Below are 27203 nucleotides of genomic sequence, written 5' to 3'. Positions count from 1 at the left end.
ATAATGCTACAGTAATCAAAACAGCATGGTACTGGTACCAAAACAGAGATAGAGACCAATGGAACAGAACAGAGGCCTTGGAGGCAACACAACATATCTACAACCATCCGATCTTTGACAAACCTAAAAAAAACAAGCAATGGGGAAAGGACTCCCTGTTTAATAAATGATGTTGGGAAAACTGGGTAGCCATGTGCAGAAAGCAGAAACTGGACCCCTTCCTGACACCTTACACTAAAATTAACTCCAGATGGATTAAAGACTTAAACATAAGACCTAACACCATAAAATCCCTTGAAGAAAATCTAGACAAAATCATTCAGGACATAGGCGAAGGCAAGGATTTCATGACCAAAACACCAAAAGCATTAGCAACAAAAGCCAAAATAGACAAATGGGACCTAATCAAACTCCACAGCCTCTGCACGGCAAAAGAAACAGTCATTGGAGTGAATCGGCAACCAACAGAATGGGAAAAAATTTTTGCAGTTTACGCATCTGAGAAAGGGCTGATATCCAGAATTTACAAAGAACTGAAACAGATTTACAAGAAAAAAACAAGCCCATTCAAAAATGGGCAAAGAATATGAACAGACACTTTACAAAAGAAGACATACATGAGGCTAACAAACATATGAAAAAATGCTCATAATCACTGGTCATTAGAGAAATGCAAATCAAAACTACGTTGAGATACCATCTCACACCAGTTAGAATGGCGATCATCAAAAAATCTGGAGACAACAGATGCTGGAGAGGATGTGGAGAAATAGGAACACTTTTACACTGTTGGTGGGATTGTAAATTAGTTCAACCATTGTGGGAGATAGTGTGGCAATTCCTCAAGGACCTAGAAATAGAAATTCCATTTGACCCAGCAATCCCATTACTGGGTATATATCCAAAGGATTATAAATCGTTTTACTCTAAGGACACATGCACACGAACGTTCATTGCAGCACAGTTTACAATAGCAAAGACCTGGAACCAACCCAAATGCCCATTGACGATAGACTGGACAGGGAAAATCTGGCACATATACACCATGGAATATTATGCAGCCATCAAAAACGATAAGTTCATGTCCTTTGTAGGGACATGGATGAACCTGGAAACCATCGTTCTCGGCAAACTGACACAAGAGCAGAAAATCAAACACCACATGTTCTCACTCATAGGCAGGTGTTGAACAATGAGAACACATGGACACAGGGAGGGGAGCACTACACACTGGGGTCTGTCAGGGGGAAATAGGGGAGGGACAGCGGAGGGTGGGAAGTTGGGGAGAGATAGCATGGGGAGAAATGCCAGATATGGGTGATAGGGAGGAAAGGCAGCAAATCGCACTGCCACGTGTGTACCTATGCAACAAGCTTGCATGTTCTTCACATGTACCCCAAAACCTAAAATGCAATTAAAAAAAAAAAAAAAGACCTAACACCATAAAAACCCTAGAAGAAAATCTAGACAAAACTCTTCAGGACATAGGCATAGGCAAGGACTTCATGACCAAAACACCAAAAGCATTGGCAACAAAAGCCAAAATAGACAAATGGGACCTAATCAAACTCCACAGCTTCTGCACAGCAAAAGAAACAGTCATTGGAGTGAATCACCAACCAACAGAATGGGAAAAAATTTTTGCAATCTACCTATCTGACAAAGGGCTAATATCCAGAATCTACAAAGAACTAAAGCAGATTTACAAGAAAAAAACAAGCCCATTCAAATGTGGGCAAAGGATATGAACAGACACTTTACAAAAGAAGATATACATGAGGCCCACAAACCTATGAAAAAATGCTCATCATCACCGGTCATCAGAGAAATGCAAATCAAAACTACATTGAGATACCATCTCACGCCAGTTAGAATGGCAATCATTAAAAAATTTGAAGACAACAGATGCTGGAGAGGATGTGGAGAAATAGGAACACTTTTACAATGTTGGTGGGAATGTCAATTAGTTCAACCATTGTGGAAGACAGTGTGGTGATTCGTTGAGGACATAGAAATAGAAATTCCATTTGACCCAGCAATCCCATTGCTGGGTATATATCCACAGGATTATAAATCATTCTACTGTAAGGACACACGCACACGAATGTTCATTGCAGCTCTGTTTACAATAGCGAAGACCTGGAACTAACCCAAATGCCCATCGATGATAGACTGGACAGGGAAAATCTGGCACATATACACCATGGAATATTATGCAGCCATCAAAAACGATGAGTTCGTGTCCTTTGTAGGGACATGGATGAACCTGGAAACCATCATTCTCAGCAAACTGACACAAGAGCAGAAAATCAAACACCGCATGTTCTCACTCATAGGCGGGTGTTGAACAATGAGAACACATGGACACAGGGAGGGGAGCATCACATACTGGGGTCTGTCAGGGGGAAATAGGGGAGGGACAGTGGGGGGTGGGAAGTTGGGGAGAGATAGCATGGGGAGAAATGCCAGATATGGGTGATGGGGAGGAAGGCAGCAAATCATACTGCCATGTGTGTACCTATACAACAATCTTGCCTGTTCTTCACATGTACCCCAAAACCTAAAATGCAATTAAAAATAAATATATTTTTTTAAAATTATGTTTATATTTTTATTGTGTAGAACACTACCTAAATATTCAAGAAATGTTGGTTTTTTTTTCAGACAGGATCTTGCCTGTTGCTAGGCTGGAGTGCAGTGGTGTGATCTCAGTCGCTGTAACCTCTGCCTCCTGACTTCAAGCAATTCTCCCGCCTCAGCCTCCCAAGTAGCTGGGACGACAGGTGCATGTGCCACCATGTCCTGCTAATTTTTTTGTATTTTTGGTAGAGATGGGGTTTTGCCATGTTGGCCAGGCTGGTCTCTTAACTCCTGACCTCAAATGATCCACCCACCTTTGCCTCCCAAAGTGCTGGGATTACAGGTGTGAGCCACCATGCCCTAGCCTGTTTGTTGAATTTTAACAAACATAAACAGAAAACAAAAGGTTTTAGTGCCTTTCTCTCTATTCCCACTTAAAGAACATCTCCTAAACCTTTTTTTTTTTTTTTTTTTTTGAGACAGAGTCTTGCTCTGTTGCCCAGGCTGGAGTGCAATGGCACGGTCTTGGCTCAGTGCATCCTCCGCCTCCTGGGCTCCAAAGGTTTCTCCTGCCTCAGCCTCCTGAGTAGCTAGGACTACAGGTGTGTGCCACCACACCTGGCTAATTTTTCTATTTTTAGTAGAGATAGGGTTTCACTGTGTTGGCCAGGCTGGTCTTGAACTCCTGACCTTATGATCTGCCTGCTTCAACCTCTCAAAGTGCTGGGATTACAGACATGAGCCACCATGCCTGGCTCTAAATCTTTGCTTGAGCACTGCATTAACACCTTTACAGTTTTTTATCCTTTCTGAATTTTCTTAAACTTTTTGGTGTTTATGTATTGGTTGCAAGAAATAATTACTAAATTAACAATTGGTGAAAACTATGCTTTATTGGACTCCAGTTTTTTCAGATGAAATTTGCTATTGAGCCCCTAGTAAACATTGCCTTTCAGATATGCTGTTCAACACCAAATTTCCATCTGGTTTGGTTCTCTTCTCTCTTTTCTCTTTTCAAGATGGAGTCTGATGCTCTTGCCTAGGCTGGAGTATAGTGGCATGATCTCAGCTGACTGCAACCTCTGCCTCCTGGGTTCAAGCAATTCTCCTGCCTCAGCCTCCCGAGTAGCTGGGACTACAGGCGCCCACTACCACGCCTGGCTAATTTTTGTATTTTTAGTAGAGACAGTGTTTCACCATGTTGGCCAGGCTGGTCTTGAACTCCTGTCCTCATATGATGCACCTGCCACAGCCTCCCAAAATGCTGAGATTAAAGGTGTGAACCACTGCGCCTAGCCAGTCAACTGATTTTTAGCAAAGATGCAACTGCAATTCAATGGAGAGCAGATATATTTTCCTTAAATGATGTTGGCACAATTAGACATATTCATATTTAAGCAAATGACCTTTATTTGTTTGTTTGTTTTTGAAAGAGAACCTCGCTCTGTTGCCCAGGCTGGAGTGCAATGGTGTGATCTCAGCTCAGTGCAACCTCCGCCTCCTGGGTTCAACCAATTCTCCTGCCTCAGCCTCCTGAGTAGCTGGGATTACAGGCGGGTACCACCACACCCAGCTAATTTTTAGATTTTTAGTAGACGTGGGGTTTCACATGTTGGCCAGGCTGGTTTTGAACTCCTGACCTCGTGATCTGCCCTCCTTGGCCTCCCAAAGTGCGAGGATTACAGGCATGAGCCACTGTGCCTGGCTGAAAATGAACCTTTTATTCTAAGTGAATTAATGCAGCAACAGAAAACCCCAAACCACATATTCTCACTTATAAGTGGGACCTAAATATTGTGTACACATGGACAAAGAGATGGGAGCAGTAAACACTGGGGATTCCAAAAGTACATATGGAAGGAGACAAGGGTTGAAAAACTACCTGTTGAGTACCCTGGTCACTATTTGGATGATGGGTTCAATAGAAGCCCAAACCTCAGCATTATGCAATATATCCATGAAACGAACACAATTGCACATGTACCCTCTGAATCTAAAATAAAAAAAAAAAAAGACAGTGAACCTTGATCCATACTTGGCACTGTATGCAAAAATTTACTCAAAACAGATTGTAAATAAATGTAAAACTTATAAAACTTACAGAGAAAACAGAGAAGAAAACCTTTGCAAATCATGTACGTAGGAGCTTATAAACAGATTATATAAGGAACTCTGAGAACTCAGCAGTAAGAAAAAAAAGTTTTAATGGGCAAAAGATTTCAATTGACACTTTCTCAAAGAGTACATATGGATGGCAATTAAGCATATGAAAAGATGTTCAACATCATTAGCCATTAAGCAATTGCAAAATAAAACCACAGTAAGATGCCAGCCTGCGGAAACATGGTGAAAACCTGTCTCTACTAAAAATATAAAAATTAGTGGAGCGTGGCAGTGTGCGCCTGTAATCCCAGCTGCTTGGGAGGCTGAGACAGGAGAATTGCTTGAACTCAGGAGGCAGAGGTTGCAGTGAGTCCAGATAGTGCCATTATACTCCAGCCTGGGTGACAGAGTGAGACTTTGTCTTAAAAAGAAAAAAAAGATAAAAATGTTAAAAACATCTACCTTATCACTTGTTAACATGGTTGTTTTCTTAGTGTCTTCATTGGCTGCTCTGGCATGGAGCTGATATCACACAAGTAACAACAAGAGGCTGGACAGCATCTCACATAGCTGCAATCAGGGGTCAGGATGCTTGTATACAGGTAATAATAACATTATTTTTTTCAGTAAGTTCAATTACTTTAAGATAGTTCTGTTGTGCTATTGCTATTATTCTAATTATTTGATCCAATAGATTTAGTTTTATGTTCTAAACAAGAGCTTACTGGATTCCACAACTCAGATATTCTGATACTAAGTATCCACTTAAACAAATGGTATGAAACCAGAAATTCTTTTATCTTTGAAGTAGTTGACTATCTGGGTTGTTTTGAGAAATCTTACTGTCATGACCAGATTATCTCTTTTATAGCTTGCTACTGTGGTCTGAATGTTTGTGTCCTCCAAAATAAATATGTAGAAATATGAACCCTAAGGTGATGGTATTAAGAGGTGTGCCTTTTGGGAGGTTATTAGGTCATGAGGGATTTGCCCTTATAAATGGGATAAATGCCCTTATGAAGGAGACCTCAGGGAACTAGCTTGCTAGCCTCTTCCACCATATGAGGATGCTGTGAGAAGGCACTATCTATGTAGAACGAGCCCTCACCAGACACAGAATCTGCCGCTACCTTAATGTTAGACTTTCCAGCCTCCAGAACTATGGGAAATAAATTTCTGTTGTTTATATGCTCCCCAGTTTATGATATTTTGTTATAGCAGTCTGAACAGACTAAGACACTTGCCATGCCTAAAATTTCTTATGTAATATATTGCCTGGCCAAGGTGACACATTAATATTTGGTGGGATCTGGTTTGTTAGAATAATTATATTTATTCAATATATTAAAATAGACTGGATTTGGAGGAATATAGAGTCATATATGTAAACATTGGTATTAGTTCTCATGCTGCTATGAACAAATACCTGAGACTGGGTAATTTTTAAAGAAAAAAGATTTAATTGATGCACAGTTCCACATGGCTGGGAAGGCCTCAGGAAACTTAGAATCATGGTGGAAGGGGAAGCAAACACATCCTTCTTCACAGGGTAGCAGGAGAAAGAGAAGTGCTGAGCAAAGGGGGAAAAGCTTCTTACAAGGCCATCAGATCTCGTGAGAATGCAATCACCCCCATGATTCAATTATCTCCCACCAGGTCCCTCCCATGACCTGTGGAGCTTATGGGAACTACAATTCAAATGAGATTTGAGGTAGGGACACAGCCCATCCACATCACAGTCCACGTCTGGAAGAAGCCTGAGATTCTGTTTGAAGGGACAGGAGCTCTACTCAGTGAGTTACAAAACAACACAAAGCCAAGACTATGATTAAGGTTCTAATGAAAAAATATAGATGGGAAGAATTGTTTAGTTTAGGAGGAGGTAGAAGGATCATAAATGGAGGAAATCAAATATCAGCTAAGCCCAAAAGAGTGAGTTGATTTTAAAGAGGTAAATAATGAGGAAGCATTATAGAGGCAAGGAATATGTTAGTAGCACATAAAAATAATGATTATCACTTACTGAACATTTATTGTGTGTCAGTCAGTCTCTCATGTATCAGCCTCTCATGTATGTATCAGTCTCTCCTCATTTTATTCAACACAAGCAGTTCTATGAGTTCCCTTTTTTATAGGTTACAAAACAGATTCAGAGTATTAAGTATTTTGCTTAAGCAAGTGACAGAGCCAGGATTTGTACCTAGACTTGTCCTATTAATCTCTATGCTATACTTCTGTAAGAAGCTCCTAACTTGGAAAGTCGTGATATGTTCAGGGGATATAACATTATAGGAGTTTGACTGAGTATAGATGAGTTGTGGTGTGGACTGTTAAGAACTACGATTTGGTAGACTAGTTTTGTAAAGTTGCCTCAGAAACAGAATGAAGATTTTGGATTCATTTATATAGGAAAGAGAGTCCTTTCTCCTCTCCCCCCACCAACTCTGTGAATACCTGGAGAGAAAAGAGAGGTTTTGTTTTTGTTTTTGTTTTTCGAGACAGGGTCTTGCTCTGTCACCCTGGCTGGAGTGCAGTGCTGTGGTCATGACTCACTGAAGCATCAACCTCCTGGGCCCAAGCGATCCTCCCACCTCAGCCTCTCAAGTAGCTGAGACCACTTACATTCGCCACCATGCCTGGCCAATGTTCGTTGTCGGGGAGAGGGGGTCTTCCTATATTCTCTAGGCTGATCTTGAACTCCTGGGCTCAAGTGATCCTCCTGCCTTGGCTTCCCAAAATGCTGGGATTACAAATATGTGCCCCTGCACCTGGCTGAGAAAAGAGAGTTTTTATATACATTATATGTGTGTGTGAGACTGTGTTGTATATATGTTTATACACACACATAAATATACAAAAACATCCACATGGACGTTAACAAGGGAATGAGATAATGAAAACAGAATTTCAGGGAATTATTCTAGCAAAGTGTGTCCAGGATTACTAGGACAAAGGAAGAGTTTAAAGACAAGAAGATCAGTTAGAGATTTTTTGCTGTAATCACAAACTAGAGAGGGTAAAATTAGGTGTAGCAGAGGGAAAGAAAGAAAATGAGCCAAGACATCTTGCAAAGCAAACATTGACAGAATATAGTGAAAATTCAAATTTTGAGTCAGGGTAACAGATGATTGTGATGGAATGAGTAGGGAAATCAGAAAAGCAAGGAAGAGTGGAAGGAAAAATTTTGAGTTTAAAGTGTCTGTAGGTCATCTGGTTAGAGAAGCTCCAGGCAGTTGAAAAGGGGGCTGGAGATAAAGATTACAGGAATAGTAAAGTATAAAGAAGAGTCTCAAAATCCTGGGCTCAAGTGATCCTTCCACCTTGGCCTGCCAAATTGCCAGATTACAGGCGTAAGCAACTGCTCCTGGCCGGGACTAATAACTCTTTCAAGCCAATTACTCTGTATATGGTATAACCCATATATAGAAACTGGGCCAATTGCAAATTCAGATAGAACCTCTTTAGATGTAGTTAGAAACTTCATTTGGAACTTAGAACTTGTCATTTAATAATTAATTCTTTTATTGAGTCCAAAACCCTGTTAACAGAGGATTCTGCTTTTGAATTAGTGAAAGTTTAAATTTCAGTTTTATTAGGTTAGCTCTAAAGAATTTAACTTAGTGGCTATTTATCTGTGTTCGTGAAAGATGTGTCTTATAAATTATATGTACGTGCTAAAGTCAAAATGGAAAATCAATATTGTAAATGTCATCTAGGCAATGTTAAAAAAGACCTCAAACATTTTCTTAGCATTAGCTAAGAATTTCTTATGGTTTGCCTGTGGCACATATGTAAGAGCATACATAATAACTTAGCTATAGATTAATAAATTTCTTGCCTTTGTATAATCTGCATCCACATTTATGGTGTAACATCTATACTCATGTAAAGTCATTCCTATTTCCCTATTTTTAGGCTCTTCTAATAAATGGAGCAAATCTGACAGCCCAGGATGACCGGGGATGCACTCCTTTACATCTTGCTGCAAGTCATGGACATTCTTTCACACTACAAATAATGCTCCGAAGTGGAGTGGTGAGTGATTCCTGTTAACATGTGCTAATGTATGATCATATAGATGGAATAGCATTTGGTAGTCTAGTTATCTGTTCCTGACTTTTTAAATCTCTTATGTGACTTTGGGAAACTAATTTAATTTTTCACTCTAGCTTTTCTATCTTTAAACATAGAAGCAATAATTCAGACAAATCTTCTCATCCCCCCTCGAAAACCAATTTGTATTACAAAGTACTTTAGAGGTTTTGGGTTCTTCATGCCAATTCAGAGTTTAACTGGTTAGATTACGAAGCTTCAAACAAATCTTAACCAGGTGATTGTAAATCTTTTTTTTTTTTTTTTTTTTGAGACGGAGTTTCGCTCTTGTTACCCAGGCTGGAGTGCAATGGCGTGATCTCGGCTCACCGCAACCTCCGCCTCCTGGGTTCAGGCAATTCTCCTGTCTCAGCCTCCCGAGTAGCCAGGACTACAGGCACGTGCCACCATGCCCAGCTAATTTTTTTTTTGTATTTTTAGTAGAGGCGGGGTTTCACCATGTTGACCAGGATGGTCTCGATCTCTTGACCTCGTGATCCACCCGCCTCGGCCTCCCAAAGTGCTGGGATTACAGGCTTGAGCCACCGCGCCCGGCCTGGTGATTGTAAATCTTTATGAATTTTTGTGTGTCTACCTATGTGTTTGTTTTGTAACTCATATACTGATTTAGAAAGTGATTTATTTCTTCAGAAATTTTGTTTATTGCAATATTTATTATGTAGTGGTTGTAAAAAATAACTTAGAAGAAGAGAACTCCAAATATTGAAGACATTGTGGTGAGAGTTGGTGTTTCTATAGTTTGAGAAAGAGTGAAAACTTATTAAAAATTTTTGTTAACTCTGTTTATATTATCAATGATACTATTTGATACTTCAGTTTATCCCTTTCATTTTATTGGTCAGGAATCCGTGACTGGTTAGATGACAAGTTCCTTTTTAAAAACTATTTTATGTGACTTGTTCTTTTGAAAAGCCTGTTTTATACAATTTCCCAAGTATTTTATTAGCTCATATATTCAAATTAGTGGTTGCAGTACATTTTTCTATTATATTGTTATATTAATATGTTTGCCATCTTGTATTAAAAACAGCCTCCAATTCTTATTTACAGAATTAAGCTGATAGGCTTAGTGTTTTTCCAATAAAATGGAGAAAAAACTGAGTCCTTGTGAATGTTATTTCTAGGACCCCAGTGTGACCGATAAGAGAGAATGGAGACCTGTACATTATGCAGCTTTTCATGGGCGGCTTGGCTGCTTGCAACTTCTTGTTAAATGGGGTTGTAGCACAGAAGATGTGGACCACAATGGAAACCTTCCAGGTATTTTAAATAAAGCTAATGTTTTAGTTTTTCACTGATGTAAACTTTTAAATGGTTGATCTTGTTTAAGAAATTTAAACTGTTGGCTGGCGTGGTGGCTTATATCTGTAATCTCAGCACTTTGAGAGGCTGAGGCAGGAGGATCCCTTGAGGCCAGGAGTTTGAGACCAGCCTGGGCAACATAGTGAAACTCTCTATAAGAAAAAAAAAAGTAAAAGAAAGAAAAAAGCTGTGTGTTGTGGTGTGTGCCTATAGTCCAACTTCTTGAAAGGCTAAGTGGGGAGGGTCACTTGAGCCCAGGGATTTGAGGCTACGATGATCTGTGATTACACAACTGGACTTCAGTGAGCCTTCAGTGGCAACAGAGTAAGACCCCATCTCTTAAAAAAAAAAAAGACATTGAAACCAATTATTTTATTAGTCCCTCACAAAACAAAGTAGTATATATGTTAATATGAACATTTTAAAAATCTTATATCACACCCATCTTATGTAACTTTCATGTGATTGATTTTTTTTCTGGAAACATATCAGCAAAAGAGAAATTAGTAAAATTAAACATAGATTTGCTTTTCCCACCAGCTCTTTCCTTCATCTGCTGTCTATTGTTTTTATTTTTTAACTTCACCTCTTTTTGCCCTATAAACAACTTATTTATTTTTAAATTTTTTATTTTTTTGAGACAGGGTCTTGCTCTGTTGCCTAGGCTGGAGTGCAGTCGTGTGCTCTCAGCTCACTGCAACCTCCACCTCCCAGGCTGAAGTGATTCTTTTTTTTTTTTTTTTGATGGAGTCTTGTTCTGTCACCAGGCTAGAGTGCAGTGGTGCAATCTTGGCTCACTGCAACCTCCGTAACCTGGGTTTAGGTGATTCTTCCGCCTCAGTCTCCCAAGTAGCTAGGGCCACAGGCTTGTGCCATCACGCCTGGCTAATTTTTGTATTTTTTATAGAGGTGGGGTTTCACTATGTTGGCCAGGATGGTCTCGATCTCTTGACCTCATGATCCACCCACGTAGGCCTCCCAAAGTGCTGGGATTATAGGCGTGAACCACTGCGCTTGGCCGGGTTCAAGTGATTCTTCTGCCTGCCTCAGCCTCCTGAGTAGATGGGTTTTAGGCACCTGCTGCCATGCCTGGCTGATTTTTATATTTTTAGTAGAGATCAAATATTTTACATTTCACCATGTTGGCTAGCCTGTTCTCGAACTTGTGGCCTCAAGAGATCTGCCTGCCTTGGCTTCCCAAAGTGCTGGGATTACTGGGAAACACTGTCCCTGGCCCAACTTTTTAAAACAGTACTGTATCAATGGAGGATACTAGTTAATTTGAGTTAATTTGCTACTTCAGTTGTCTAATCTACAGTAAAGTAGCCAGTGGAGACCTAGTCTCTAACCCTCTATCTACTTGAAGAAGTGGTTTAGAAATTCAAAAGGATAGATCACAGTGAGATCAGAGTGAAAATGATACTTGAATGTTAACTTAAAGAAGCAAACACACAAAGGAGAAGGGCAGAATAATATGAACATGCCTGATCAAATCACTTTGCTATTTAGAACCTCCCTGGATCCCTGTAGAGCCTCTGATTCTTTGGCTTAGCATGTCGGACATACATACTTTGGCTCCTACCTACCTGCATGGCCTCATCTTTCTATACCTTTACACTATGGTCTAGGATCATTTTTCTTTTTTCATCTTTCAGTGTTCATTTAGTGAAGTCTTTTGGTATGAACTGTTAATTTTTGTGTATCTGAAAATGACTTTATTTTGTTCTCATTCTTTTTACTTTGTATTCTGTGTTTTTTCAAAATGTAAAATTTAAATTGAGGTACAGCATGTATTCAATTTGAATCAGGAAAGTGCCTGACTCAAATGTACAGCTCATTGAATGTTCACAGTTGAACACATTTCTGTAACCATCATTTAGATGAGGAGTAGAATATTACTATCACCCAAAAGTCTCCCTTATATCTCCTTTTCAGTTACTTTTATCCTCCAAAGTTAATTGCTAACTACTAACATATAAATTAGTTTTTCACTTTTTGAACTCTATGGAATAAAATAATACATGGGTGTGGTGGCTCACACCAGTAATCCCAGCACTTTGGGAGGCTGAGGTGAGTGGATCACTTGAGGTCAGGAGTTTGAGACCAGCCTGGCCAACATGGTGAAACCTCATCTCTACTAAAAATACAAAAATTGGCTGGGCGTGGTCACACATGCCTGTAATCCCAGATACTTGGGAGGATGAGGTAGGAGAATCTCTTGAATCTGGGAGGTAGGAGTTGCAGTGAGTTGAGATTGGATCATTACAGTCCAGCCTGGGCAACAGAGAACGACTCTGTCTCCAAAAACAAAATATTCTTTTGTGTTTGGCTTCTTTCACTTTTTCAGATTGCTTTCAGTTGCTCCATTTTTTCATTAACATATGGTATTACTAGTTTTTTAATTAGTTTTAGTCATTCCAATGATGTATCTCATTGCAGTTTCAGATTTACATTTTTCCTGATGACTAAAGATGTCGAACATCATTTCATAGGTTTAATGGCTATTTGGTTATTTTCTTTTGTGAAGTACCTGTTCAGATCTTTTGCCTATTAGCTGTTGGAGTATGTCTTTTTCTTACTGAATTATAGTTCTTTATGTATTCTAGATACAAGCCCTTTGTCAGTTATGTTTATTACCAGTATCTTTTCATGCAAATACCTTTCTAGTCTTTCTACTCTATGGCTTGCTATTTCATTCTTTGGTATCTTTTGATAAATAGAGGTTTTAATTTTTTTTTTTTTTTTGAGATGGAATCTTGCTGTGTTGCCCAGGCTGGAGTGCAGTGGCACAATCCTGGCTCACTGCCACCTCTGCCTTCTGGGTCCTGAGTAGCTGGATTTACAGGCTTGTGCCACCACACCTGTCTAATTTTTGTATTTTTAGTAGCAACAGGGTTTCACCATATTGGCCAGGCTGGTCTTGAACTCCTGACTTAGTGATCTACCCACCTCAGTCTACCAAAGTGCTGGGATTATAGGCGTGAGCCACCACACCTGGCCAGAGGTTTTAATTTTAATGTAGTTCATTTTAATAATCTCTTCCTTTGTTGTTAGTGCTTTCTGTATCCTGTCCAAATAAGTCTTTCCTTACTCTTTGGTCATGTAGACATTCCTTTATGTTATCTTTTAGAAATTTTATCTTTTTTTTTTTTTTTGAGACAGAGTCTTTCTCTGTCGCCAGGCGCCAGGCTGGAGTATAGTGGCGCGATCTTGGCTCACTGCAACCTCCGCCTCCTGGGTTCAAGCAATTCTCCTGTCTCAGCCTCCCAAGTAGCTGGGACTACAGGCGTGCACCACCATGCCCAGCTAATTATTGTATTTTTTTTGGTAGAGTTGGGGTTTCACCATGTTGGCCAGGATGGTCTCGATCTCTTGACCTCATCATCTGCCCGCCTCAGCCTCCCAAAGTGCTGGGATTACAGGTGTGAGCCACCGCGCCCGGCAGAAATTTTATTATCTTACTTTCACATTTATATTCCCAATCTTCCTAGAACAGACTTTTCTGTGTGTAATACAAGGTAGGGGTCAGTTTTATTTTTGTATTGTCTGTTATCAAATATACTTGATCACTTTTGTTAGTCTCTTGTTGTCTGGTCATTAAAAAATCCAATTGTTTCTTTAAACATGTATAATTGTTTTATTTGTAACCAGGTAGAGTATTTATAATAATATGGATGTTAATAAAGAATGTGGCCTCAGGTCTAGACTGCTTGTGTTGAAATTGCTCTCATAAAATTGTTTTTTATTGATAAATATACATATTTTTGGTGTACCTGTGATAATTTGATGCATTCATGTAATGTATGAAGATCAAATCAAGGGAATTGGGGTAACCATCACCTTAAATATTTATGCTAGGAACATTTAAATTATTTTTTTCTAGTTATTTTGAAATACACAACAGCTTATGGTTAACTGTAATCACCCTACTGATCTGGCAAACACAGTATTTGTCTTTCTGTGCTTGACTTATTTTACTTAACATAATGACCTCTAAATCCATCCATCTTGTAACAGTGACAGGATTTCATTCATTTTTGTCCGAATGATATTCCATTGTGAATATACATTACATTTTCTTTATACATTCATCATTGATGTGTACTTAGATTGATTCCGTATTTTAGCTATTGTGAATAGTGTATTAGCAAACATGAGATTGCAGCTATCTCTTTGATATATTGATTTTTTTTCTTGTGGATATATACCCAGTAGTGGAATTGACTTATAGTTTATTTAATATAAATATAGCTACTCTTGTTCTTTTTTGGCTTCTAGTTGCATGGAATATCTTTCCCATTCCTATGCTTTCAGTCTATGTGTCTTTATAGTTGAAGTGATTTTTTTTATAGGCAGTGTATGTGGGGCCATGTTTCTTTATAATCCGTGCCTTTTAATTGGAGAGTTAAGTCCATGTACATTCAGTGTTGTTATTGGTAGGTAAAGACTCACAACTGCCATTTTGTTGCTTGTTTTCTGGTTGTTTTGTAACTTCTATGTTCCTTTCTGTCTTTCTTTGTGGTTAAGTGATTTTCTGTGGTAGTATGTTTTAATTTTTGCTTTTTAGTAAATATAGGTTATTGCATTGCAGTTACCATGAATCTTACATCTTATGGATATAACAAATTATTTTAAAGAGATGACAGCTTACCTTAGGTCACAAAGAAAGGAATAGAAACAAGGAAAAGACAAAACAAAATGCCCTATATGTTAACTCTTTCTCGCACATTTTGCCTTTTTGTTGTCTCTATTTACATAGTTTTGGATTTTTGTTTGTTGTTTTGAGACAGAGTCTCACTCCGTTACCCAGACTGGAGTGCAGTGGTACAATCTTGGCTCACTGCAACCTTCACCTACTGGATTTAAGAGATTCTCCTGCCTCGGCCTCTCAAGTAGCTGGGATTACAGGTGCCCACCACCATGCCCAGCTAATTTTTGTAATTTTCATAGTGATGGGGTTTCCCCATGTTGGCCAGGCTGGTCTCTAATTCCTGACCTCAAATGATCCACCCGCCTCGGCCACCCAAAGTGTTGGGATTACAGGCGTGAGCCATTGCACCCCACCAATTTATGTATTTTTGTATTGCCTGTCTCTTAACAGGTTGTGATAGCTATTATTTTTGTTAGATTTGTCTTTTAGTCTTCATATTAGTTATCACACAACACTGCTACATTATTGGAGTCTTCTAGGGTTGTCCATGTTCTTAATTTAACCGGTGGTTTTTATACCTTCAAATGTTTTTTATTTTCACATTAGTGTTTCTCCTTCCTGATTGAAGAACTCCCGTTAGCATTTCTTGTAAGATGGTTCTGGTAATTGTGAATTCTCTCAGTTTTTGTTTGTGTGGGAGAGGCTTTCTGTTTTCTTTATAGTTGAAGGAACTTTGCCGATTATTAGATGGCAGGGTTTTGTTTTTGTTTTTGTTTTTTTGTCCTTTTAGCACTTTGAAAATGTTCTGTTCCTTCCTGTCCTATGTGGTTTTTCTTGAGAAGTTTGTTGCCAGATAAATTGGAGCTCCTTTGTATGTTTTTGTTGTATGTATGTTGTTTGTTTCTTTATTGTTGCTGCTTTTAGGATCCTCCGATTGTCATTGACGTTTGAGAGTTTGATTATTATATGCCTTGGGTAGTCTTACTGGGGTTGAATATTTTGGTGTTCTAAGACCTTACTATTTCTGGATATTTATCTAACGTTTTGACAAGTTTTCTGTTATTATTTCTTTGGATAACTTTTCTACCACTTGTTCTTCCTCATTTTCTCTTGAACACCAGTAATTTTTAGATTTTTTTTTTTTTGAGATAATTTTCTATTTCTTGTAGGTGATTGTCATTTCTTTCCATTTTTTTTCTCATCTAATTAGGTATTTTCGAATAGCCTATTTTTGAGCTCACTGATTCTTTCCTCTGCTTGACCCATTCTGTTGTTGAGACCCTCTAATGAATTTGTTAGTTCAGCAAATGTTTCTCAATTTTAAGATTTCTGTTTGATTTTAAAAATTATTTAAAATCTTTTTGTTACATTTTTGGGATCAGTTTCTGAATTGCTTTTCTATGTTTTCTTGGAGATCACTAAGTTTCCTTAAAACTGCTATTTTGAATTCTTTGAGAGCTCACATATTGACATCTTATTAGAGTCAGTCAGTGGTTTATTGGTTTGTCTTTTCGGTTAGGTTATGTTCTCTGTTATTATTTCTAATGGATGCACATCTATGTCTTTGCATTGAGGGATTAGTTTTTCCAGTCTTCTTTGTCTGACTTGCTTTGGTTTTTATGGGATAGGTTTGTTTAGAGATTCTTTGTAATTTTCATGTTGATTTTTTTTTTTTCCAGGTAGGTCTCTGCCTCCTTTTTGGCGCTAAATGGCACCTTAGGCTCAGGTTTGCCTTGGCTGTAGTAAACAAACCATTGGAGTGCAGTCCATTCCAAATTGGTGAGGTCCCAAAAGGGATAGCTCAGCAATGTGGAAAGGCTTGCTAGCAGTTTGTGCCCAGGGGAACTGTGGAAAGAACCTTAGTATGGTAATGCCACTCTGATTTGGTATCTCGTTTCGCTTAGTTACAGAGCAGAGTTTCCAGGACTGAGGATGGTAGTCCTACCTCTCTTCTTTGTCTCTGGCTGTCCTCAGAGATATATTTGTCTTCAGGCACACCCAGTACTCCCTGTGGCTGGAGGCAGGGAGAGGTCTTCTGCCAGGGAGCCTAAGATGATAGGGGGAAGCTTCTTGTCTACTTTGATTTCACTTTTTCTAGTATAGAAACTGTGAGTTGGGGAAAATTTTTATGAGCTTGGTGCTGGGCAGAATTGGGGGAGGCATGTCTGGGATATGGAAGTCCGATTCTCTTACTGACTGCTCAGTTTTTTCACTTGACTGTGGCCCCAGAAACTGTTTCATCCTCATATTTGAGTTCTGGGCTATTGCTAGTGATAATCTCAGTATTGTATATTTGTTTTTGTTTTCTGTGAAACTAGAGAGTGAAACTAGCTTGCTTCTATGGGCCATTTTGGAAGTAGAAACCCTCTCAAAATTTTTTTATTAATTTGACATACATTTATTGAGCACATACTATGTGTCAGTTCTTCTTTAGAGAGCTGGGGATATTACAGCAAATAAAAGACAAAGTCTGCCTACATGTGGTGAGGGGAGAGACAGAAAATCGTCTAAATGAATGAGCAAAATATATATTACATAAGGATATGTGTTTAGCTAAATATAAAGTAAGAAAGGAGAGTAGATAGTATTAGAGGGGATGAAATTTAAAATAAGTTGTTAAGAAAGCCTTCACTGAGGAAGTGACAATTGGGTAAACACCTGAAGGAGTTGAGGAAGCAGATTTTGTGGATATCCTGGAGGAAGAACATTTCAGGTAGAGGTAACAGCAAGCGTAAAGCTCCTGAGGCAGGGATGTGCATGGTGTGTTTGAGTAATAGCATGTCAGTATAGTTCCAACAGAAGTGAGGGGGTGAATATTAGATGATAAGGTTGGAGAAGTAAGAGGAGCCATTAGAAGGTTTGTTTGTTTTTTCTTTCCTTCTTTCCTGTCTTTCTCATTGTGTTGCCCAGTCTGGACTTGAACTCTGGGGCTTAAGCAAACCTTCTGCCTCAGCCTCCTGAATACCTAGGACTATAGAATTGTGCCACCATGCCCAACTTTATTGGAGGGTTTTGATCACAGGAGTGACATGATCTGACCTATGTTTAAAGGGATCATTTTGGACTGGGTGCAGTGACTGATGCTTGTAGTTCCAGCACTTTGGGAGGCCAAGGTGGGTGCAGTGCTTGAGGCCAGGAGTTTGATACTAGCCTGGCCAACATGGTGAAACTCCGTCTCTACTAAAAATACAAAAAATTGCTGGGCATGGTGGCACATGCCTGTAATCCCAGCTACTTGGAGGCTGATGCATCAGAATCTCTTTGAACCTGGGAGGTGGAGGTTTCAGTGAGCTGAGATTGCACCACTACACTCCAGCCTGTGCAGCAGAGCAAGATCCTGTCTCAAGACAAACAAAAATAAAGGGATCATTTGACTGTTATGTTTATACCAGACTGCAGTTGAGAGTGTGGCAGTGGCATGGGCAAGAAATAGGGAGAGCAGTTGGAAGCCTGATGCAATAAATCAGGCTACTATTTGGGTTGACCAGTATAGCGGCAGCAAAGATAGTGAGAATTAATCAGGTTCTGTGTATGTTTTGAAGTGTAAATGATGAGTAAGCAGTTAGAGGAATCTGAAGTTTTAGTGGGGCAGTGTTTAGTGTGAGGGGCAGCTGAGGGAGAATAGATTGATATGTGCCAGCAACTTATCTTCTGGACTTCTTATCTGGGATTTCTTGTTTCACCTGAATTATACTGGCCACTTGGGCATTACCCTGCTTCTCCATAGTCAAGGTATGTGAATTGGACTTATTTCCCAAGTGGTCACTTCTTAACAGGTATAAAGCCTGTCTTGATCTTTGTAATTATTGCCTCTATGCTTGTAACAACTCCAGATTCATTCCTTTTTTTGTTTTTCTTTTCCATAAAGTTTTAGGTTATGGCTGTCCCTGAGTCTGATCCAATATGCTTTCTTTCAGCAATTCTTTAAAATATCTTTTCTGTCTATGGCATTCCTGTTTGTTTCTTTAGTTTTTTATAACTTTAAAAAATATCTTTTCTATTATTTTCTGAGATTTAGGCTGTAAATGGTGAAGTCAGTGTGTACACCTAGCCTGCATTTCAATCCATTCTTCTTGTTTGTAATAAAAAGAATAAATTATAGAAAAGTGACAAATGCATAGTGATAAAAATATTATAATATTCTTATTTGCATAATGACTATTGGTTTATTTCTTCCACTTTTTTCTAGAATATTAAATTTTATTTATTTTACTTACATAATAAGCATTTTATTATGTAATTATAAACTGCATAATTGGGATTTCACTTTCTAAGATAACTTTCTGGGGCTGCTTTTCGGTGGCCCTCATCTGGTCTCTCTAGACTCATGGTAAGTATAACTATTCAGCTGTTTACTCACTGCTTTGAAGTGACTAGAAGGCTGACTGTGTAAAGAAATGCAGGCTGGGTAAAAGGTCTCTTTTCTGTGTTCCTGTCATTTGGGAAAGGGATAGTCTTCTCCCTATAAGGAATAGAGCTAATGTATTATTTCTTTTTTCAAGTTATTTTAGTTTCAATTTAAAAATTAAATTCTGCCAGGCATGGTGGCTGCTGCCTATAATTCCAGCTACTTGGGAGGATGAAGTAGGGGGATTCCCTTGAGCCCAGGAGTTGGAGGGTATAGTGAATTATGATTGTGCTACTGCACTCCAGCATAGGTGACAGAGCAAGATCTTATCTAAATAAATAAATACATACATAAAAATTTTTAAAAAATTAAATAAAAAAATTTTTTTTACCTCTAGTTCACTTAGCAGCCATGGAAGGCCACCTTCACTGTTTCAAATTCCTATTCAGTAGGATGAGCGGTGCGACACAAGTTTTAAAAGCCTTCAATGATAATGGAGAAAATGTACTGGATTTGGCCCAGAGGTTCTTCAAGCAGAACATCATACAGTTTATCCAGGGGGCTGAGTATGAAGGAAACGCTTTGGAAGATCAAGAAAGTAAGTAATTAAGTTGATATGTTCTAGCATATAATGTGATGATGATGATGATAATATAATGAGGGCCGGGCGCGGTGGCTCAAGCCTGTAATCCCAGCACTTTGGGAGGCCGAGGCGGGTGGATCACGAGGTCAAGAGATCGAGACCATCCTGGTCAACATGGTGAAACCCCGTCTCTACTAAAAATACAAAAAATCAGCTGGGCATGGTGGCGCATGCCTGTAATCCCAGCTACTCAGGAGGCTGAGGCAGGAGAATTGCCTGAACCCAGGAGGCGGAGGTTGTGGTGAGCCGAGATCGCACCATTGCACTCCAGCCTGGCAACAAGAGCGAAACTCCGTCTCAAAAAAAAAAAAAAAGATAATATAATGAGTAGAATCAATGAAATAGGAAAAGAAGATGTAACGCAAATGTTATATATTTCATACGTAAAAATATGTTTAATATATAACATATTAAATTTATTACATATCATTCCTTATACATTCATCCAGATTCTTTATTATGAAATATTTTAGACAAAAATATGTAGAGGTCAGATACAGTGACTCATGCCTATAATCCTGGCACCTTGAGAGTCTGAGGTGAGTGGATTGCTTGAGCTCAGAAGTTTGAGACCAACCTGGGCAATAGAGTAAAACCCTATCTCTACCAAAAATACAAAAATTAGCTGGATGTGGAGGCATGCCTATAATTCCAGCTACTTGGGAGGCTTAGGTGGGAGGATGGATTGAGCTCAGGAAGTCAAGGCTACGGAAAGCCATGATTGTACCTCTGTACTCCAGCCTGGGTGACAGAATGAGACCTTGTCTCCAAAAAAAAAAAAAAAAAAAAAGAGATTAACATAATGAGCAGTGAATCACTAAATTTAATAATAAAATATAGAGACTGGACAGGGTGGCTCACGCTGTAATCCTAGCACTCTGGGAGGCCGAGGTGGGCATATCACCTGAGGTTGGGAGTTCAAGACCAGCCTAACCAACATGGAGAAACCCCATTTCTACTAAAAATACAAAATTAGCCAGGCATGGTGGCGCATGCCTGTTATCCCAGCTACTCAGGAGGCTGGGCAGGAGAATCACTTGAACTTGGGAGGCGATGGTTTTGGTGAGCCAAGATCATGCTGTTGCACTCCAGCCTGGGCAACAAGAGCAAAACTCTCTCTAAAAAAAAAAAAAAAAAGAGCCGGGGCCGGGGTTGAAGCCTTTTGGATCTGTCTCCCTAATATCATTACCTTTTCTTTCTCCCCAAAACTAAACTATTACTTTAGATTTTTCATTCCATTCTGTGGTTTTATAATTTGGTTACATATATTCATACAAATATGTGTATTGTTTTGTGCATTTGTTAGGAGGCTAAACTGCTGTAATAAAGAAATCCCAAAGTTCAATGGCTTAAATGATATAGAAGTTTATTTCTTATATATGTCAGGCTTAGTTAGAGGGTAAATCTAACTAATGGTTTCATGTAGCCATTCAGGCACCTGCTACTATCTTCCAGGTTCCTTATAGTTGTTGCTAATCCAGCAGAGGGTTGGGAGGGAACAAGCGTATCAGCCTAAAAACAGGTATTTCCAAGATGGAAGTTACACTTACCAGGGTTGCTGACATTCCGTTGGCAAGAGTTTACTCATGGCCATAAATAGGCTGCAAGGAAGGATGCATAGTTCATTACCTAGCTGGGAAGCCTTCTCCCAGCTGCAGCTCTATTACTGTTGAAGGAAAGGGGTTTTGGTGGACAATTGGTAGTCTTTGACACTCCTTTTGAAACTATAAAAATGGCATAAAAAATACTATCCTGTTTTTTTTCTTTTTATTTTGTTAACACAGATCATAGGAAACAATATCCTTCTTTAACTTGCTTTTTTCACAAAATAATATGTTCTTGAAATTGTTAATTAATAATGGTATCCCAGTTTATTATTTTATATATTCATTAGATTCCATTCTGTGAAAGTCATTATTTATCTATTCTCCGTTTGACATTTAGGTTCCTTACAACTTTTCACTATTACAATCAGTATGGTAATGGCTATTCTTGTACGTATTTCTTTATGTACATGTACAATAATTTCTTTAGAACGGAGGCATGGTGGCTCATGCCTATAATCCCAGCACTTTGGAAGGCTGAGGTAGAAGGATTGCTTGAGCCCAGAAATTCAAGACCACCCTAGGCAACATAGGGAGAAGGGAGACTCTGTCTCTACAAAAATTAAAAATAATTAGCAGGGCATGGAGAGAAACACCTGTGGTCCCAGCTACTTGGGAGGCTGAGGTGGGAGGATTGCATGAGCCCAGGACTTTGAGGCTGTAGTGAGCTATGATTGTACCACTGCACACCAGCCTAGCCTGTCTCAAAAAAAATAAATAAATAAAAAGATTTCTTTAGAGAAGTGCTTCCCTACCTTTTCCACACATAGCCTACATAGAAAATGGTAGTATTGTATGACACACTGTCAACATTGGATGAGGCCTCTCAAAGTCTTGCTTATCTTCTCTGAAGACTCAGAGTTTAAGAGCTCAGCTTTATTTCTTTTTAAAAACTTTAAAATTTAATTTTATTATTTTTATTTGTTTTCTTTTTCTTTTACATAGTAGCTTACTAGATAATCAGCTTAATTTCTAAATGCTTTGTAAATAGTTAGAAAACTCTAGGTTTTACCCACCCTCAACATAAAAGATACTGCTACATACTTCATCAAAGTGGTTGTAGGAGTTTACGGTCTCATCAGCACTGTCGGGTGAGAACTCAGAGAAACACAGTGTTCAGTATTGTTAGACTGTAAAACTTTTACCAGTTGGTTGGATATGAAAAAGTGTAATTTGTGGTTTGATTTGCATGTTCTTGATTACTAATGAGGTTGAACACCTTTTCATAAATTAATTGACTCTTCTAGTTTTCTACTTATTGCCTATGTTTTCTCCCCCTTTAAAAATTGTGTTCTTTATCCTTTCCTAAATAATTTGTCTGAGTTCTCTATAGATTCTTAATACCAATAATTTATTGATTTCATCTGATACAGATATTTCCTCTCACATGGGGCTTGTTATTTTCCACTTTGGTTATGGTATCCTTAAAAAATCATATTTATTAAAGTATAATTTACTTATAATAAACTGAATAAATTTTAAGTGTGCAATTTGATGCATTTTGACATATCTGTACACTCATGAATCCATGACAACAATCAAGATACAAGACATTTTCATTTCCCCAAAGATTTTTTTATACCACTTTGCAGTTCATCCCTCCTTTTACTGTAGCTCTAACCACTGCTCTTGTCAATACAGATTAGTTTGCATTTTATAGAATTTTATATGTAAAAGGAGTGATTTTGAGATTCACCCATGTTGTCTGTATTAGTACTTCATTGCTTTTTATGGCAGAGTAGTATTTCATTGTGTGGATATGCCATATTTTGTTTATCCATTTACCTGTTGTGAGCATTTGGATTGTTTCCAGTTTGGGGCTAGTACTAATAAAGCTGCTATGAACATAGATGTGGATATATATTTGCATTTATCTTGGTAAAGAGCTAGGAGTGGAACTTAAAGTAGCGGTGTATGTTTAAGAAGACGTCAAACTGTTTTTCAAAGTAGTTGAATCGTTTTACATCTCTCACCAGAAATATATGAAAATTCCATTTGCTCCATGTCTTTGTGATCAGTCTGTTTTAGCCATTCTAATGGATATGTAGTGTTAATCTTGTGGTTTTAATTTTCATTTCTTTGATAGTTAATGATGTTGAACATCTTATCATATGCTTATTGGCCATTCATATATCTTCTTTTATGAAGTGTCTATTTTGTTGCTCTTTTAAAAATTGGGTTGTTTCACTACTTATTGAGTTTTGACAGTTCCTTATATGTTCTGGATACAAGCTCTTTGTCAAGTATCTATAGGTATTGCTAATATCTTCTCTTATTCAGAGGCTTGTCTTTTTGTTTTGGTTTTTAGAGACAGATGCTTTCTTCTTTTTTTTTTTTGAGACAGAGTTTCATTCTTGTCTCGCAGGCTGGAGTGCAATGACATGATCTTGGCTCACTACGACCTCTGCTTCCTGGGTTTAAGCGTAGAGACAGATTCTTGCTCTGTCTTACAGGCTGGAGTGCAGTGGCACAATCATAGCTCACTGTAACCTGGAACTCCTGAGCTCAAGTGATCCTCCTGCCTAAGCCCCCCAAGTAGCTAGGTCTACAGGCATACCACATGACACCTGGCTAATATTTTAAAGTTTTTTTTTGGTAGAGACAGGGTTTCACTGTGTTGCCCAGGCTGAACTCGAACTCCTGGACTCAAGCAGTCTTCCCGTGTTGGCTTCTCGAAGCATTGGAATTGCAAGTGTGAGCCACAAGCCTGCCTTTTTCTTTTCTTAATGTCTTTCAAAGAGCAAAAGTTTTAAATTTTGATAAAGTACAGTTTACTGTTTTTTTTATGATTAGAATTTTTAGTTCTATCTATGAATTATTTGCCTATTCCAAGATCAGCAAGATATTCTCCTATGGTTTCTTCTGGAAATTTAATAGTTCTAGTTTTTACATTTAAATCATTGATCTATATCAAGTTAAGTTTTGTATATGGAATGAAATAAGGTGTTGATTTAAATTTTATGTTTATTTTATTTTACATTTGGCCAGTTGTTCCAGCATCATTTTTGGGAAAGATTCCCCTTTACTGATTGAAATGTCTTGGCACCTTTGTCAAAAACCAGTTGCCTTAGATACAGCTGGGTGTGGTGGCTCACGCCTGTAATCTCAGCACTTTGAGAGGCCAAGGTGGGGGGATCACAAGCTCTGGAGTTTGAGACCAGCCTAACCAACATGGTGAAACCCAGTCTCTACTAAAAATACAAAAATTAGCCAGATGTGGTGACATGTGCCTGTAATCCCAGCTATTCAGGAGGCTGAGGCAGGAGAATTGCTTGAACCCTGAAGGTGGAGGTTGCAGTGAGCTGAAATCGTGCTGCACACCCCCTTGGGTGACAGGGTGAGACTCCATCTCAAAAGAAAAAAATATATATGTATGTATGTATGTATGTATGTATGTGTGTGTGTGTGTGTGTGTGTGTGTACGTGTGTTTATATAATATATATATATATATTTCTACTCTTGCTGGTCTTTGTTGTATTCTGTCTTACTGATCTGTATGTCTGTTTGCCATTATTACACTGCCTTGATTACTGTAGCTTTATAATAAGTCTTAAAATCAAGTAGTATAAGTCCTTTCAACTTTGTTCTTTTAAAAATATTCTTTGGCTATTCTAGGTTCTTTCTTTCCATATGTAAAAATGAGAATAGCTACATTTTATATTTGTTAAGACGGTTAAATTATGCAATCCTTTGGTATCCAAGTATTCAAGAAGATCTTACTTAAAAAAAAAAAAAGGCAAAATGATGCATTCCTTACAAGTGCTTACTACTGTGTCTGGCATTTTTGGTAAAGACTCAATTTATATAGTTATTAGCATTAAAGACATTTTATTAAGCATCAACTATATGCTAGGGATTGGGTTAGGTACCGTCAGTGTTGTGTGTGTGTGTATGTGTGTTTGTGTATGCATGTATGTGTATATATGTACAGCTGGTCCTCCTTATCTGCAAGTTCCACATCTGCAGATTCAACAGATGGAAAATATTTGAAGGAGAAACCAATAAAAATAACAATACAGCAATTAAATTAATGCACATAAATAACAATACAAGCTGGATGCAGTGTTCCATGCCTATAATCCCAGTGCTTTGCTAGGAGGCTGGGGCAGGAGGATCACCTGAGGCCGGGAGTTTGAGACGAGCCTGGGAAACATAGTGAGACCTCCAACTCATATATATATATATATGTGTGTGTGTGTGTGTGTGTGTGTGTGTGTGTGTGTGTGTGTGTGTATGTGTATGTATATATATATATATGTATGTATACACACACATTAGTCAAGCATCATGGTGCATCCCTGTAACCCTAGCTACCCGGGAGGCTGAGGTGGGAGGATTGCTTGAACACAGGAGTTCAAGGTTACAGTGAGCTGTGACCACACTTGGGTGACAGAGTGAGACCCTGTCTCTGAAACAAAACAAACAACACAGTATGACAGCTATTTTCATAGCATTTCTATTGCCTCAGATATTATGAATAACCTAGAGATTATTTAAAGTATATGGAAGGGAGGATGTGCATAGGTTATATGCAAGTATTGTACCATTTTATATAAGGGACTTGGACATCCATAGATTTTGGTATCTTTTGGGGTCCTGGAACCCCAAGGATTCCAAGGGATGACTATATGTGTGTGCACATATACACTTCTTATCTGCTTCTAGTCTGTTTTGTTGTCTTTGCTTTCTTGCAAGCAGGGAAGGAGTGGTCTGTGCAACTACAGGCCGTGAGACTAATTGTGTCTTTATTTAGTTATTTATTTTTGAGATGGAATCTCACTCTTTTGCCCAGGCTGGAGTGCAGTGGCACGATCTCGGCTAACTGCAACCTCCACCTCCCAGGTTCAAGTGTTCTCTTGCCTCAGCCTCCTGACTAGCTGTGACAACAGGTATGAGCCACAACACCTGGATAATTTTTGTATTTTTTGTAGAGATGGGGTTTCACCATATTGGCCAGGCTGGTCTTCAACTCCTGACCTCAAGTGATCCACCTGCCTCAGCCTCCCAAAGTGGTGTGAGCCACCATGCCTGGCCTCCAAGTATGTCTTTATACAAAGGGTTTTAAATGACCATCTTCTGTGTTTTGCAGTGGTATGAGAGAGAAAGAGAATATGGCTAAAAATAGTTCTGGTACAATACTTCTGGCATGTTTGAAGTCCTGAGGGGAGGAGGAGTAGAATGATTAATAATAATTTTTTCTTACAACTCTCTTTTTACTGCTTATCATCAACTGAACTTGTTCCATTACGACAGCCTTATATTTGATAAAATATTGGAACCTGAAATATGTGACGGCTTAAGACAGGGAAAAGAATAAACTCTTGTGTTTACTGAAATGCTGAATTTTTTATTTATAGCTTTAGCATTTCCAGGTCATGTGGCTGCCTTTAAGGGTGATTTGGGAATGCTTAAGAAATTAGTAGAAGATGGAGTAATCAATATTAATGAACGTGCTGATAATGGATCAACTCCTATGCATAAAGGTGAGTTATTATGATTCCTGCTTTCAGTTCTGATACAATTGCTGCTGAGTTATTAATCTTTTAAAGTAATTATCAGGCAGAAACACATGAAACATAAAGCTTTTTTCTGATGCTCTAGCAGATAATAGTCTGCCTTGTATGGTATACAGAATGCCTAATTTTCAATTCAAGTGTAATGTTCATTTTATGATGCCAGATATTCATGACTATCTTATTCAAGGGTAATTCCAATAAAATTTCTATAGTGACATTATCATGTTAGTTAAGATGTGAAATGTACTGCTAGAGAAATTTCTTAGAATACCATTTTTAAAATGACCTATTAATTCATACTAAAACAGAAATCATCTCTCTTTCTCTCTCTCTTTTTTATCT

At 38.5% G+C, this 27203-nt stretch overlaps 1 protein-coding gene across 1 annotated transcript in view; it reads left to right on the top strand.

Moving 5' to 3' along the window:
• The window catches only part of ANKRD42 (ankyrin repeat domain 42), a gene marked incomplete at its 5' end in the record, with an annotated part of 83708 nt that overhangs the window by 22440 nt on the left and 34065 nt on the right, over window positions 1-27203 (top strand). The window contains 5 exons of the mRNA XM_032295679.1: window positions 5178-5285; window positions 8599-8718; window positions 9921-10056; window positions 19495-19695; window positions 26703-26828. Of these exons, the coding sequence (XP_032151570.1) occupies window positions 5178-5285; window positions 8599-8718; window positions 9921-10056; window positions 19495-19695; window positions 26703-26828 (691 nt within the window). The remainder of the gene's footprint in view (window positions 1-5177; window positions 5286-8598; window positions 8719-9920; window positions 10057-19494; window positions 19696-26702; window positions 26829-27203) is intronic.

The sequence above is a fragment of the Sapajus apella genome, unplaced genomic scaffold, assembly GCF_009761245.1.
Source record: "Sapajus apella isolate SASKATOON/1434 unplaced genomic scaffold, GSC_monkey_1.0 scaffold34, whole genome shotgun sequence".
Lineage (NCBI taxonomy): Eukaryota > Metazoa > Chordata > Mammalia > Primates > Cebidae > Sapajus > Sapajus apella.
This window is presented reverse-complemented; position numbering and strand designations above follow the sequence as displayed.